At 46.0% G+C, this 16,206-nt stretch overlaps 1 protein-coding gene across 1 annotated transcript in view; it reads left to right on the forward strand.

Annotated features, from left to right (window-relative positions):
- CUBN (cubilin) overlaps nt 1-16,206 on the forward strand; it is a 1,583,269-nt gene that overhangs the window by 338,463 nt on the left and 1,228,600 nt on the right. The window contains exon 22 of the mRNA XM_078663578.1: nt 14,409-14,539. Within this exon, the coding sequence (XP_078519704.1) occupies nt 14,409-14,539 (131 nt within the window). The remainder of the gene's footprint in view (nt 1-14,408; nt 14,540-16,206) is intronic.

A 16,206-nucleotide genomic window follows, 5' to 3' on the forward strand; every position in this document is an offset into this window, starting at 1 on the left:
TAGAGTGTAGTCATGCAGAGTGGATTGGCATGTGGCATAGTAGAGTCTAGTTTAAACAGACACAGGGTGAAAATGTCTGAATGGATGTGGATGAAATTTGGCTGGAATATATGTTATGGATTGGCAAGTGAAATATTTGGTAGTAGCTCTAAACTACTTAAGTAGTGTTAAAGTTGTAAGTCACAAAACACTTAGTTATAAAATTGGTGACAGTATACCGCAGTAACTTTGTAGTATGCCATGGTACATGCCCTTCACAAGCCAGTATACAATGGGCTAATGGCTGCCTTTACAAAAGTAAAAGGCAGTCATGTACTTTTCAGTACAGTTTGGCTTGTATTCTGGGTTTGGCCCTTAGATATTGGGAAGTGGTAGGTTTCATTGTTGTTCCCTACCTATTTCCACTTTATGAAAGTTGTAATAGGTGGAGAGATTTATTTGTATTTTTCAATGTATATTTGTCAAAATGTTTATGGAGTAGCACGCTACCACCTACACAGTACTGTGGCACTGACACGAAAAATAATAAAAGAATAATTAAAAAATAAAATAATACACTGTAGTACACTATATTTCTGAAATATAGTGTAGTACAGTGTAATTTGCTTCTTAAAATTACTTTTTTCCAAATTTTTGTAACTACTCCAGTATTTAGTAGGTAGTATCGCGGTACTTGGTTAACTTCTTTATAAAAAAAGGAAATATAGAAAAATTGAAATTACACTGTAGTATACTTTAAGTGTGAAATATAGTGTAGTAGAGTGTATTTTAACATTTTTGATATAGTTAATATAATTTATTTTCAAGTACTGTGATACTACCTAGGTGATACCACAATACTCCATCACCCTTTAAAAAAAAATAGAAATATATAAATAATCTTCTCTACTTATTACCACTTTATTAAAGTGGTAGTAGGTATAGAATAATTTCAAACCAGCTACTTACCTTTATCTGAGGCACTAACCCAGAACATAGCCAAGATGTCGTAAAAACAACATGGCTACCCTTTAGGTTTGTTAAGGCAACCATTAGCCAATCATTTACTGTCTTGTCATTTACAAGTACAGTGATATTACTATGGTATACAACCACCTGAGATAGCACTAGGTTTTAGTACATTATAAGTTTAAAAATACTTACCCAACTTACCTCTACTACCAAAAAGGATCCTCTACATAACATAAGCTAAACGCCTGCCAAATGTCACTGATATCCGAGTGTCGATTTTCGAGCTACATCTCTATAAAATGTCTATGTTTTGGGACCCCCTTTTTTTGTTTGCATACCTTTAAGGAATCACTGCAAATCTTTGCATCATCTGCCAATAGGTCTGCAAATTTTCATTGGTATTGGTCAAACGAGAGTAAAGTTAATGCAAAGCAAAAATCAAAGGAGTTGCAATCTCTGTGACTCTTAACTATACCTACAGAGTGGCTTCTGCTACTCTATAATATATGAATATCAGGCAATACAACTGCAATGCGGGGTAAGGGCATGCTTTGTTAAACCCTGCATAGTATTACAACATGTTGTAAAGGTCAACACATTGTAATGTCAGTGGGGTAAAGGTATGCAGGTTAAGGCCCAGCACTGTAACGCCTGATATTCAGCTCTGGAGTGCTAGACATAATGTTGATGTTCTGCATCCCTTAATCTGGAGATGACAACCCCTCTTTCTTCCCATCTACAGAGTTACAGCGTCAATAAGAAGTAACAAGTCTCTAATGATTAACACAACTGTAACCACTCTCAAATGCTTATAAGCAAGTGTAATAATTTTGCCTGTCATCATTGCAAGATCTGTATGCATTTATTTCTACTACCTGTTTCTTAGTGCGCCAGTCTTTGATGGGTGCCATAAAGTCTGGCCAAAGAGAATCCATTATTAACCATAGAAAAGCCTGCAAAAGGGCCCAACATGGGGCGCTTAGGAATTGGCATCAAGGGCAGTGGGAAGACCTACTTGCTGTGGTTCAGATTAGAAATCATTCAGACTTATTTCAAAGGGGACAAAAAGTTTAGTTGTGGAAGAGAGCTTTCTCATCGTCCCACAGGCTTGGGATGTGAGAAGTTGGCCTGGTATATGATGCTCACTAGTTCTAGTGATCACCTTGTACCATGCCAAGCAACCCTTATGGTGCAGGTTGTAAAGTCAACCTTATAGACAAGCTATACTAGGGGTAGCATGGACTAAGCAGTCTTAGGCTAAACTCTGTAAAGGCATGTGAAGCAAGCTGTTTTACCATGCACAATCCCTTGAATACCAAATGAAAGGACACCACACAGATATATAGTGAAAATATATATAGATTTATTACTACAAATAACCCTGATACTCTTTATGAGCACAGAAGCAAATGCGTTAAAACAAAACACAGTTTAAATACACAAAAGTTGCACAATTTTGGATGAGCCCTAGGGGCTAGACCAAAACCAGCTAGACCTAAACCATATACTAAAATAGTGGTATAAGAACCACTATGGGGAAAGTGAAGAGGCCTAGGGCCTGGGGAATCGCTGGAGCTGTTCGGGACTAGCAGTGAAGAAGTCGGGAAAGGCCCGCGGGACTCGGGTGCAGTGCGGAAAGTGCACGCTTTACCAATGCAATGTCAATGGTGCGTAAAAGTTACAAAGTTAGTTAAAAAGGAACCTTCCGAGTGACCTAGAAGGATGAAACTTTAGACACAGACCCTAGAGGTATGTACCAGTGTGGGAACACCGGCGGAGCTGAGTTACCTCACCCACAGGAAGCGGGTGCACAGGGTCGAAGTAGTGTCGGGTTTCGTCACGCAGTTCGATGGTGCTTGGAGCTGAAGATGCTGCAGGCGGCTCGATGTGAAGAGTTCCGGTGGATCCAAGGGTGGATCTGAAGAGGTGAAGACCTGAAAGCAGAGGGGACAATGTTCAAAGTCACTGGCCAGTGACTACCGTGGAACCAGAGTGGAACCAGGCGATGTCGGGTGCAAACAGGCGTCGAGGTGTAGCTTCTCTCTGCAGCCACGTGGACGCGAGGGATCGAAGACGTCCAGGAGTCGGTAACGAGCCTTCCCACGCAGGCTTCTCACTGTTGGCGGTGTCGGCAACTTGATTGGAGCAAACAGGCCTTGGCTAATGCAATCCACGCAGGAATCGAAAAAGGCTTGTTACTCGGACCAGCAAGGTCAGAGCATTTACTCCATTTTACAGGAGTGAGGGCAAATCTAGAGCAACCAGACCCGCAGTGTAAATTGAAGGTTTCGTCGCCAAGATGGCCGCTAGCCGCGTGGCAAGTGGCCGGGATGGCGCGTCGAGTGGCACAGTGCAAAAGGGCCCCATGCAGATCGTGGAGATGCTTGGGGGCTGATGTTCGGTGCAAGGGCTGCTCGAGGTTGGGGCTTCTCAAACCCCAAAACACAGCGTCGAGGGTGCCTCTGATGCTGCGCAGTCAGCTTCTCGGTGGTCTTTCAAGAGGTACGGTCCCACGTCTCTCGTGCCTCCACGGGTCCCTTCTTTGCAGGGACTGTGGATCGGGCGGTGAGAAGTCTGGGAGTCTGGGTCTTGTCAGGCTCTGGGCTCGGGCTCCGGCGGGAAGCGGCGGCAAAGCAGACGTCGAGTTGCTGGTTGGTGCCTAGGTTCACAGGGTGGTCACTCCTTGGCCACAAGGGAGATTCTCTTCCGTCTTCTGTGCAGCAGAATGTCGAAGTCCAGTCTTCTTCTGTATTTCAAGTTGATTCAGGATGATCTGAAGTCTCAGGACACAGCTCCCACTCTTATTCGAATCTGGGGGGCCGGATCACCTACTAGGTCCCTCTTCTGGGTGGAACCAGGAAGGGGGGTGGTTACACCCCCTTTCCTTTGTCCAGTTTCGCGCCAGAACTGGGACTGGAAAGCCCCAGCACCGGTTTGAACTGGCCTATGCACAGGGACACCTTGTGTGCCCCAGGCATGTCTGATTCTATTCAGCCCTGTCCTACCCAATACACAAAATCCTGTCTGGAGTGGTGCTAGCACCTCCCCAGGCAGGAAACCCTTTGTCCAAGCTGCCCTCGCTGGAAGGACTCCCAGCAGCAGGAGGTCAGACTTGTGTCTGTGGTGGCAGCATCCATTTTTGGGATCCTAAGGCTCTGTTTAACTTTAACCGGGGTTCAGGCTAGGTACATGTCGTGTCCCTCTAGAAGGGTGGAATGCTACCCCCGTCGCCAGAACTGGCGAGGGGGTAGTATTCCAATTCGTATGACACCTTACTCGACATGTTTTGATAAAGCCAAACCCAAGACAGCATTTAACCGCGAGGTTCATAATGCACTTAAGAGTATATGGTATGGCAATATCATGAAACAGCTAAAGGACATGGTTCCGAAAGCTGCAGACAGGCTCAGCTCATGCCAGAGCACCATCTCACATATTTCCAAGCACTCTGCCTCCAGGATTGATGAGGCCTTCCATAGGAGTGGCTGACAGGAACATATGTGTCCATTTTAGGTTAGGTATAGGCATACTACACCTAAGTAAGGGGTGGTTACACCGACTTACCCCAGCTGAGTGATCAGCCAGTTGTGTCAAATATGGAGGCCAGGCCAGGGGTGGCACAATACATGCTGCAGCCCCTGGTAGGCCTTGGAAGCACCTATGCCCTGGGTACCTGGGTACACTGTTACAGGGGCCAATAAGGTGAGCCAATTCCAATTGTGTATGCACCTAAGGTACATGGAGTCCATTTTAAGGAGAGAGCAATTAGCCTGGGGCCCTGAATAGCAGGATCCCAGGCCAACTATGTCAAAAACCAGCTAAACACCAGGCAAAAAGTTTGGGGGTAACCACAGTCAGATATCCACCTTCCTACATAACCCCCCCCCCCCCCAAACGAAAGGAGATAAGGCTATCCTTGACCAGGTAAGCCTATATTGGCTAAGTGGCCATATAAGGAAGTACCAGCTCTGGCTTGGTTACCCCCTGTCTCATGGTCCACTAAGCAATCCCTCACCCTAAGGGTATCTGAGGGTCTCCACCATAGGGAATCTCTACCTGTGGTGTGTCTTTGCAAAGTTAAAGGCTGGTGTTGGGATGGAGTACTGAAGTGAGATTCCTCTGTAGGACTCAGCTTCCTCCAATCACTCTCCACCATGTGTGCCTTTCTTTCTTTGACTGAGTTGCACCATGCTCTCAGGGTCAACCTCTGGCTACCTAAAGCTGGAGGCTGGGTCCCTCTTGTTGGCTTACTGGAGGGACAGGTCAGGTTTGGGGCCTTGGGGTCCCAGGTTTGGCTGTGCCCAACAGAATCCATCTGTGGGAGGTCCCTAACTACTTTTAAGGGGGCTCCCTCAGGAGTTTTTAAAGTTTTCACCTCACTAGGGCTACTAGTTTCGGTGCCCCTAATCTGTTGATGGGGGTGCTTTATTTGACAGGGGGCCCTTTGGGGCTCACTGTCCTTCTTGTCCTCTGCAGCCCTGGGCTGACTAAGGTAAGGTAGAGAGGGGCAGGTTACCTGCTCCAGACTGGGTCCCACCTGAGAAGGGTCCACTGTCATCAGAGGCTCTGTCAGGCCAGGCCTAACAACCTCTGGGACAGTTCCTTCATCAGGGGTAAGATCAGTTCCCTGAGGAGGCTGATCCTTTCCTAAAGTCTGGTGGGAGGGAGATTTCTCTTCCTCCTCAATGCTCTCTGTTTGTGTGGAGTGATCCATCTTTTCAGGCTTCACAACACATGTATCAGTTTGAGTTTGGGCTGTGGCCATCACAGCCCCACCAACCTCTTCAGGAGGCGACTCAGTTTGGGTATGGGCTGTTACCATCACAGCCCTGCTAATCTTTTCAGGAGGGAAGTTAGCTGAAGATGGGGCTGAGGTTTGCTCAGCCCTACCAACCTTTTCAGGAAGGACATCTTGTATTGGGGCTGTAGCCATCACAGCCCCACTAACCTTTCCATGGAGATTTACCATTCTAGAATGGGTTTCTTGTTCCACCTCGGCCCAGGCTGAGATTTCTAAATCATTCCCCAGTAGACAATCTACAGGCAAGTTTGATGACACTGCCACTCTCTTTGGGCCAGTGACACCTCCCCAGCTAAGATTTACTACTGCCATGGGGTGATTGGTTTCTATTCCATCAATGTTTGTCATCTGATATGTGGCATCAGGTAAAAGTTGCCTTGAGGGGACTAGACATTCAGCCAACATGGTGATGCTAGCCCCTGTGTCTCTAAAGGCCTCAACTTTCAAGCCATTGATGAGGGGCTCCTGTCTATACTTGCTCAAATTGTTTGGGCAAGCAGTGAAATTGGCAAACCCCATGCCAGTCTCATAGACAAGAGTATCTGAGGTAGGGGACCTGGTTAGGCCAGAATCCACCTGTCCTCCAAAAGTAAACCCACCCACTTCCTGGGGGATTACTGCTGACAGTAACAGGAGGTGTTGGAGCTGGCTTTGGAGGTATATTCTCTTTATTGCCATTCTTGGGACAACAGCTGTCTGTTTTGTAATGCCCAACCTGTTTACAGACATGACAATAAGGCTTTTTCTGGGTTGAAGAAGTGTCTTGGGACCCACCCCATCCTTGGAGTTTTGGGGTCCTGGGGAAGTCTTTTCCTTACTTTTATCCCCACCCTTCTCTTGAGGCTTGGTAGTCTCTTTCTTTTGGTCACCACCCTGGTTCTTAGGCCTGATCCTGGTTCTGACCCATTTGTCTGCCCTCCTACCCAATTCTTGTGGGGAGGTCAGATCAGAGTCAACCAGGTGCTGATGTAGAAGCTGATTTTGACAATTACTTAAGATTTGCTCTCTCATAATTAAATTATACAATCCTGTATAGTCAGTAACCTTACTTCCCAGCAACCAGCCCTCCAGAGCCTTAGTGGCACATTCAACAAATTCAGACCAGTCCTGAGTCTGTGTCTTCTGGGTGTCTCTGAACATTAACCTGTACTGTTCAGTGGTTAAGCCTAACCCATCAATCAGAGCACTCTTCAGGACCAGGTAGTTTCTAGAATCCCCATCACTAACTGTGAGGAGTCTGTCTCTGCCTCTACCTTCAAAGGAGAGCCACAAGATTGCTGCCCACTGCTTCTGAGGGACCTGCTGTACCTTGCAAGCTCTCTCAAGTGCAGTCATCCACTTGTGGATATCATCCCCAACTTTGTAGGGGGGCACAATCTTACTCAGGTTTCTATTGTCATAGGACCTGTCTTTATCCTTAGGGATAGTGCTGCCACCAGTGGAGTCTAATCCACTCTCTCTAGGCTGCCTTGCTCTAGCAAGTTTCTCTTTGGCCAGGGCAACTTCTAATTCTTGTCTCTGGATCCTAAGTTCAGCCTCTCTCATTTTGGCCTCATGTTCCCTTCTCTGAGGGCTAGTGAACTCCCTTCTGGAGTTACCATGAGAACCTCTAGAAACATGGGAAGTATTGGACTCACCTGAGTGATTCCTCCTCCTCCTATGCTCCTGGTTAAGTCCATTTGGGGGTCTGAATGGGTTGGACCCACCTTCAGTCCCAAATAAACTTAGGTTAGCCTGGTTAAGCCTGCTGACTAACACCTGGCTATCTCTATCATCATCAGAATCACTTTCTTCTACCTCCTCCCCCCCTTCTTCTTCCTCAGGCTGAGAATTCCCAGGGGTCTGGTCTTCCTCATCTATCTGGATGGCAGGGGCATCAGGGTTATCATCTTCAGTGGGAGAGCCTCCATCTCCAGTCCCTGAGGGGCCTGGTTTCGAGCTTTTTAGAGCTTCAGACTGGTCTAACAGCTCTCTGAGGTGTCCTGCTGTAGGAGTAGGACCTGTTTTGATTCCTCTCATGGAACACAGTTGCCTCAGTTCCTTAAATGGAAAGATAGCAAATTTGGATGGTGCCCTTGGAGGGTCACTCTCAACAGAGGTGGTTCCAGTGGATCCCTCTGCTCCAGACATTGCTCTAGTGTGGTGGATGTGTTGCAATCTACCTACACTTGTGTTTTCCTACAAAACCTATCTAGTAGTTGTAGTCAGGGTGTGCTACTCCCTATCCTCTACAACAACTAAGTTCAGTAGAACTTAAGTATATCTAGTCTTGTTTTAGTGTACCTATCAGGTACCTGTATGATCTTACAAATGATATTTTCAAAGATTGTAATGGTAAAACAACAGCAAGCTCAAATCCCAATCCACTGCTCACCAATGTGAGAAGTTGGCCTGGTATATGATGCTCACTAGTTCTAGTGATCACCTTGTACCATGCCAAGCAACCCTTATGGTGCAGGTTGTAAAGTCAACCTTATAGACAAGCTATCCTAGGGGTAGCATGGACTAAGCAGTCTTAGGCTAAACTCTGTAAAGGCATGTGAAGCAAGCTGTTTTACCATGCACAATCCCTTGAATACCAAATGAAAGGACACCACACAGATATATATTGAAAATATATATAGATTTATTACTACAAATAACCCTGATACTCTTTATGAGCACAGAAGTAAATGCGTTAAAACAAAACACAGTTTAAATACACAAAAGTTGCACAATTTTGGATGAGCCCTAGGGGCCACCTTAACCATATACTAAAATAGTGGTATAAGAACCACTATGGGGAAAGTGAAGAGGCCTAGGGCCTGGGGAATCGCTGGAGCTGTTCGGGACTAGCAGTGAAGAAGTCGGGAAAGGCCCGCGGGACTCGGGTGCAGTGCGGAAAGTGCACGCTTTACCAATGCAATGTCAATGGTGCGTAAAAGTTACAAAGTTAGTTAAAAAGGAACCTTCCGAGTGACCTAGAAGGATGAAACTTTAGACACAGACCCTAGAGGTGTGTACCAGTGTGGGAACACCGGCGGAGCTGAGTTACCTCACCCAGAGGAAGCGGGTGCACAGGGTCGAAGTAGTGTCGGGTTTCGTCACACAGGTCGATGGTGCTTGGAGCTGAAGATGCTGCAGGCGGCTCGATGTGAAGAGTTCCGGTGGATCCAAGGGTGGATCTGAAGAGGTGAAGACCTGAAAGCAAAGGGGACAATGTTCAAAGTCACTGGCCAGTGACTACCGTGGAACCAGAGTGGAACCAGGCGATGTCGGGTGCAAACAGGCGTCGAGGTGTAGCTTCTCTCTGCAGCCACGTGGACACGAGGGGTCGAAGACGTCCAGGAGTCGGTCACGAGCTGTCCCACGCAGGCTTCTCACTGTTGGCGGTGTTGGCAACTTGATTGGAGCAAACAGGCCTTGGCTAATGCAAGCCACGCAGGAATCAAAAAAGGCTTGTTATTCGGACCAGCAAGGTCAGAGCAGGTACTCCTTTTTACAGGAGTGAGGGCAAGTCTGGAGCAACCAGACCCGCGTGTAAATTGAAGGTTTCGTCGCCAAGATGGCCGCTAGCCGCGTGGCAAGTGGCCGGGATGGCGCGTTGAGTGGCACAGTGCAAAAGGGCCCCACGCAGATCGTGGAGATGCTGGGGGGCTGATCTTCAGTGCAAGGGCTGCTCGAGGTTGGGGCTTCTCAAACCCCAAAGCACAGCGTCGAGGGTGCCTCTGATGCTGCGCAGTCAGCTTCTCGGGGGTCTTTCAAGAGGTCCGGTCCCACGTCTCTCGGTGCCTCCACGGGTCCCTTCTTTGCAGGGACTGTGGATCGGGCGGTGAGAAGTCTGGGAGTCTGGGTCTTGTCAGGCTCTGGGCTCGGGCTCCGGCGGGAGGCGGCGGCAAAGCAGACGTCGAGTTGCTGGTTGGTGCCTGTGTTCACAGGGTGGTCACTCCTTGGCCACAAGGGAGATTCTCTTCCGTCTTCTGTGCAGCAGAATGTCGAAGTCCAGTCTTCTTCTGTATTTCAAGTTGATTCAGGATGATCTGAAGTCTCAGGACACAGCTCCCACTCTTATTCGAATCTGGGGGGCCGGATCACCTACTAGGTCCCTCCTCTGGGTGGAACCAGGAAGGGGGGTGGTTACACCCCCTTTCCTTTGTCCAGTTTCGCGCCAGGACTGGGGCTGGAAAGCCCCAGCACCGGTTTGAACTGGCCTATGCACAGGGACACCTTGTGTGCCCCAGGCATGTCTGATTCTATTCAGCCCTGTCCTACCCAATACACAAAATCCTGTCTGGAGTGGTGCTAGCACCTCCCCAGGCAGGAAACCCTTTGTCCAAGCTGCCCTCGCTGGAAGGACTCCCAGCAGCAGGAGGTCAGACTTGTGTCTGTGGTGGCAGCATCCATTTTGGGATGCTAAGGCTCTGTTTAACTTTAACCGGGGTTCAGGCTAGGTACATGTCGTGTCCCTCTAGAAGGGTGGAATGCTACCCCCGTCGCCAGAACTGGCGAGGGGGTAGTATTCCAATTCGTATGACACCTTACTCGACATGTTTTGATAAAGCCAAACCCAAGATAGCATTTAACCGCGAGGTTCATAATGCACTTAAGAGTATATGGTATGGCAATATCATGAAACAGCTAAAGGACATGGTTTCGAAAGCTGCAGACAGGCTCAGCTCATGCCAGAGCACCATCTCACATATTTCCAAGCACTCTGCCTCCAGGATTGATGAGGCCTTCCATAGGAGTGGCTGACAGGAACATATGTGTCCATTTTAGGTTAGGTATAGGCATACTACACCTAAGTAAGGGGTGGTTACACCGACTTACCCCAGCTGAGTGATCAGCCATTTGTGTCAAATATGGAGGCCAGGCCAGGGGTGGCACAATACATGCTGCAGCCCCTGGTAGGCCTTGGAAGCACCTATGCCCTGGGTACCTGGGTACACTGTTACAGGGGCCAATAAGGTGAACCAATTCCAATTGTGTATTTACCTAAGGTACATGGAGTCCATTTTAAGGAGAGAGCAATTAGCCTGGGGCCCTGAATAGCAGGATCCCAGGCCAACTATGTCAAAAACCAGCTAAACACCAGGCAAAAAGTTTGGGGGTAACCATAGTCAGATATCCACCTTCCTACATGGGAGGATCACATTTCTAGATTATATACAGGCCCATAGTAATGGGAGGCAGCACCCCTGGAATTTTCTTACCTGGAAGCAGATACTGCCTGTCTTTCATTTTCAGTAGAGGAAACCCATGAGGCAATCATGACCATGAAGTGAGAGAAAGCTCCAGGCCTAGATCTAATACCGGGAGACCTCTATCTCTCTGAACCCCAAATATGGAGTGTGATCTTAAATTACGCTTTTAATGCCATATTGGGTGGAGCCCAGATACCAAATACATGACTGGGAGTGGAAGTCGTGCCCATCCACAAGAACGGAGATAAAAGTGACCCGGCAAACTACCGGCCGATAAGTCTTATCGACATAGCAGTGAAAATATTTTGTCGGCAATTGCTGAAGAGAGTGAATGATTGGATTAGTGAGGGGGATTTATTATCACCCCTGCAGGCAGGGTTTTGAGAGAGGACAAACACTGTTGATCAGTTGCTTGGCTCCCTCTTGATCCTGTGGAAATATGTAAAAATAGGTAAAGGCTCTCCATACGTGGTGTTTGTAGATCTAAGGGCCGCGTTTGATTTGGTACTACGAGGTAAACTTTGGGCAGCTTTGACTAACCTTGGGTTACCATCGAACCTTTTGCAGATTCTTATTAGACTCCATTCAATAAATATGCCTAAATCAAATGGGGGCAAAAACAGAGGATTAACCAACCGGATAGGGGTGGGCCGCTGAGTAAGGGAAGGATGCGTTTTGCCACCAACATTATTTAAGCTTTACATAAATGGCATGATTGATCAGCTAAGGGACTGAAGGGGTGATCCCCCCAAGCTTGCAGGATGTGAGGTGCCTGCTCTACTTTTTGCAGACGATACCCTGCTTATTTCGAGGACACCGATGGGCATCTAAAATTTAGTGGACCAATTTGGGAGGCGTTGTGAGGAGTAGGGGCTGGAAATCAATCAGTTAAAAACAAAATTCATGGTTTTTAAATGTCACTAGTCTTTTAATCGTTTATATAAAACTGGGCTCAACTGTGCTGGAGGAAGATAATCAATGTAATTACCTGGGGCGTGAGTTTCATACACAGGCTATCATGGGCACCCCAAATACAAAAAAGGAAATTTTCACTACAACATGTGGGATTTACCTTATGTAAAAAGCTAAAAAAATCAAGCTTCAGATAATTAATCCCAGTCATCCAAGTGTATCAGGCAAAGGGACTAGGAGAAGCGCTATATGGCGCAGAGTTATGGGGGCACATAAATGTAGCAGCCATCGAGAGCGCCAACAATAATTTCAGTAGATCAGTAATGGAACTTCCCCGAAACACACCACGTATACCCATGCAACTAGATTTAGGAATGAGGAGCATTTCCCATGTAATCGCCCTCTGACCATTAGTTTATTGGATGCGCATATGGGCGAATGATTCACCACTACCATTGAAAGAGTCAATTCAAGACATATTACTATTAGATACCAAAGGACATATCGAATGATTTAACCATATCAAGACATGGTTGAACAAACTTGGTATGTTTGGTTTGTGGCTTACCCCCAGCAAAATTGAAAAAAAGAACGGTAACCCACCTTAAAAAGAATTTTTGGAACCATGTCATAGTTAGCTGGCTCAACAAGAGTTCTGTGGGTGATTTGACAAGCCGGTTCCTCAATTTTAAAGATAACATGTTACAAGACAAATTTTTAAATCAAATAGAGCCGCCCCTTGCTAAAATATTATACCTAAAATTTAGGTATGGTATTTTACCAATTAATAGCTTTGTTAGCAATTGGAACAGGGTTGATATTTCGCCCTGTTGCTCTGTGTGTGATTCAGTACTCGAGTCAGAATCAAATTTTTTGTATTTCGGTCCGATGTAACAAGAAACAAGAAGAGCATGGCTAACCCCCATTTGCAGGATTTTAGCAGCCACCAGCTTAAAGGAGATCACTAGAATCCTGAAAAGTGACACCACAGAATACCTGGTCTTTGCTCTATATAGATACCTGCTCCATGCATGGACCATAAGAAGCAGGACAGTAAAACTCATGAATAAAACTAAATAGGCCAGGTAGAAGGATCTATAGTGAAAGGAAGACCGTGATAACATGTGGAAGGCATTTTGCATGTTTTATACTTGCTGGAATTTTCCTTCATTAACGTGACCAAATGTATTAGAGGGGTATCACAATCTGTTTCTAGGTGTATGGCTTGCATAGGTCAACTGTTATTGCAATATGTCATGGATGACTTTGTTTTTATATTCGTAAAAATCTTAATCTTAGTACAAATTGTATCTTTTTTTTATGACATTAGCATCATGCACTTTACTAAAACTTCATAGTAACTTAACCCAGACATCTGAGACAGATAGTCTCAGTTTCCTCAACCAATTATTATTTTCCAAATGTTTTTTTTTCTTCTTCAATTAATTGTATATGATGTGCTTTTATGGTTTTAATGCAAAATCGAACAAAGATATTTACTACTACTATTACTACCTGTAATCGCCCATACATTTCCTTCTCCACTTTTACTGTCTTACATTTTCTCTGTCCCCTTACAGTAACATTGAAATTGGCTGCTTTTGTCACACAATTGGTTGCTTTTGTCCCATTTAGTTTTCCCTACCCTCACTTCATCCTCTATCTATCAATTTTATAGAAATGCAGTTTACTGAATCATATTTGTACCTATCTTATTTTTCATCTTTATTATGTACAATTATTTTAAATTACTTTTAACTCAACCTGAAACCTAATTGAAACTATTTAAATTAAAAATGCTATATCTTTTTTATAATTGTAACGCCAAGCACGCCTCTGCAATTAATGTAATTAGGAAGAAACAAGTCATATTAAATGAACCTATACTTTATTAAGCTATTAACCTAGGCATAAATTAAATTGAATTAAATTAATTATAAACCTTATTCTAACTTCAATACAAGTAACTTAGAAAGGCCTTAGCTAATAGTAATAGATCAGTTTGCCCTACAAATGTTCCTTATGCCACTTCACAAGCCATACCCACTTCACAGCAAACTTCCGCCCTCTGGGGAAACATCCTTTTGTAGTGCTTTGGCTTCAACATTCTTTTATCGTATACAGCAAACCTTTGATGAGGAAGATGTTCATTGTGAGTAGGAAAGCTCTTCTTCCTCATGTGTTTGGTAGAGTGGTACTCCTTTCTTGCAGTGTTGCACGTTGTTCCCTTCACTCTGCTTTTCCCTCGATCTGTTACCATGATCATCCATGCATAGCCTGGAGACATTGAAAAACAACTGAGGGCACAATTCACAAATAGCCTCCACAGTCATGGCAGAGGCTCCACAGTTGTGGCGTTGTATTCTCCTCACTGAGAACGTCAGTGCAGAGACTTCACCATGAATGCAGAGGCTCTTTATGAATCTGGCCCTGAGTTGGGAAAATGCAAGCCTCGCACATAATTATTTAGTTAATTAAGTAAACCAGAGTGTTAATAGCTTTAATTTAATTGAATATACTTTTTCACAAAACATGACATGTCTTTTTTCTGCTTATTGTAGGTATTGTGGAAGATCAATCCCACCATCAATTACCAGCAGAGACAACACAATGACTGTGTTCTTTCAAGCTGACCAAAATGTTGCTACAGAAGGGTTTTCTGCCACCTATGCCTCAATTGACGCAGCTAATGGTAACAATATTTCTTGTGTTAAATGTCAACATTAGTTTTTGTTGTGCTTTGATACCTAGGGCTGCCATCATACGTTAGGTGGAGGGGTTCAGTGAAATTAGAATATCCTAAGCAATTGTGGAGAACCATAAAGGGAGGTAGCATTTTATCTAGAGTTGCCTTTGACACATTTCTTCAATTTATTCTGCGTTCGGAAAGCCCTATGTGCCTACAATGAACAACCATTTTAAGATCTAGCCAAAAGAGCACAAAAGTGGTAGACATTCCTCCCCCCTCCTATTTGCCAACATTTCTTAGGAGTGGTCATACACTCACAAGAAATGTTGTCAAGTAGGAGGAGGGAGGGTTGGTGAGGCTATGGCGAATCCCGCCGGTGCTTAGCCTAAGGTGATCATCGTCCGCCCTGCGTTTTCGAAGCTGCCGACTGATGGTGAGAGTCAGTCGCCATGTTATGCTCTCTGAAACCGAGTGAGGCGGTTTCGGCTGTCGCTGCTCTTCGTGCCACCTGGGGGAAGAAAAAAGTGTGCGCCCGGCCTTGTCTTAGCTCTGGGCTCCAGGTGCATGCTGTATCTGCTGTACTTGGCCTTCTCCGACTTCTTGGAGCAGCCGCTGGAGTTTTGGAGGGCGGCGCTGCATTGGAGAAGAGAGCATGGGATGGAGACAGTGCTTTGAAAACTGGCCTCCTTGATTGAAAAGGGTCTGATTTCTTCGATTTTTCCTGCCCGCACAGTGGAGGTGGCTCATGCCTTTCCCAGCACGCAGAACGGAATAAGAAGCATCTGGGGTCACACGCAGATGCCAGGTGCTTGGTTTGAAGGTGTTAGGTGGAGGGGTTCAGTGAAATTAGAATATCCTAAGCAATTGTGGAGAACCATAAAGGGAGGTAGCATTTTATCTAGAGTTGCCTTTGACACATTTCTTCAATTTATTCTGCGTTCGGAAAGCCCTATGTGCCTACAATGAACAACCATTTTAAGATCTAGCCAAAAGAGCACAAAAGTGGTAGACATTCCTCCCCCCTCCTATTTGCCAACATTTCTTAGGAGTGGTCATACACTCACAAGAAATGTTGTCAAGTAGGAGGAGGGAGGGTTGGTGAGGCTATGGCGAATCCCGCCGGTGCTTAGCCTAAGGTGATCATCGTCCGCCCTGCGTTTTCGAAGCTGCCGACTGATGGTGAGAGTCAGTCGCCATGTTATGCTCTCTGAAACCGAGTGAGGCGGTTTCGGCTGTCGCTGCTCTTCGTGCCACCTGGGGGAAGAAAAAAGTGTGCGCCCGGCCTTGTCTTAGCTCTGGGCTCCAGGTGCATGCTGTATCTGCTGTACTTGGCCTTCTCCGACTTCTTGGAGCAGCCGCTGGAGTTTTGGAGGGCGGCGCTGCATTGGAGAAGAGAGCATGGGATGGAGACAGTGCTTTGAAAACTGGCCTCCTTGATTGAAAAGGGTCTGATTTCTTCGATTTTTCCTGCCCGCACAGTGGAGGTGGCTCATGCCTTTCCCAGCACGCAGAACGGAATAAGAAGCATCTGGGGTCACACGCAGATGCCAGGTGCTTGGTTTGAAGGTGAAAGGTGGAAGGTGTAGAACTCCAAAGGAGAGCGATTTTTCACCTGCCACAGCCAGTAAGCATGCTGGGTGTAGAAGGGAGTGGAGAGTGGTAACAAGATA

The sequence above is a fragment of the Lissotriton helveticus genome, chromosome 10 (assembly GCF_964261635.1).
Source record: "Lissotriton helveticus chromosome 10, aLisHel1.1, whole genome shotgun sequence".
In the NCBI taxonomy this organism is placed as follows: Eukaryota; Metazoa; Chordata; class Amphibia; order Caudata; family Salamandridae; genus Lissotriton; species Lissotriton helveticus.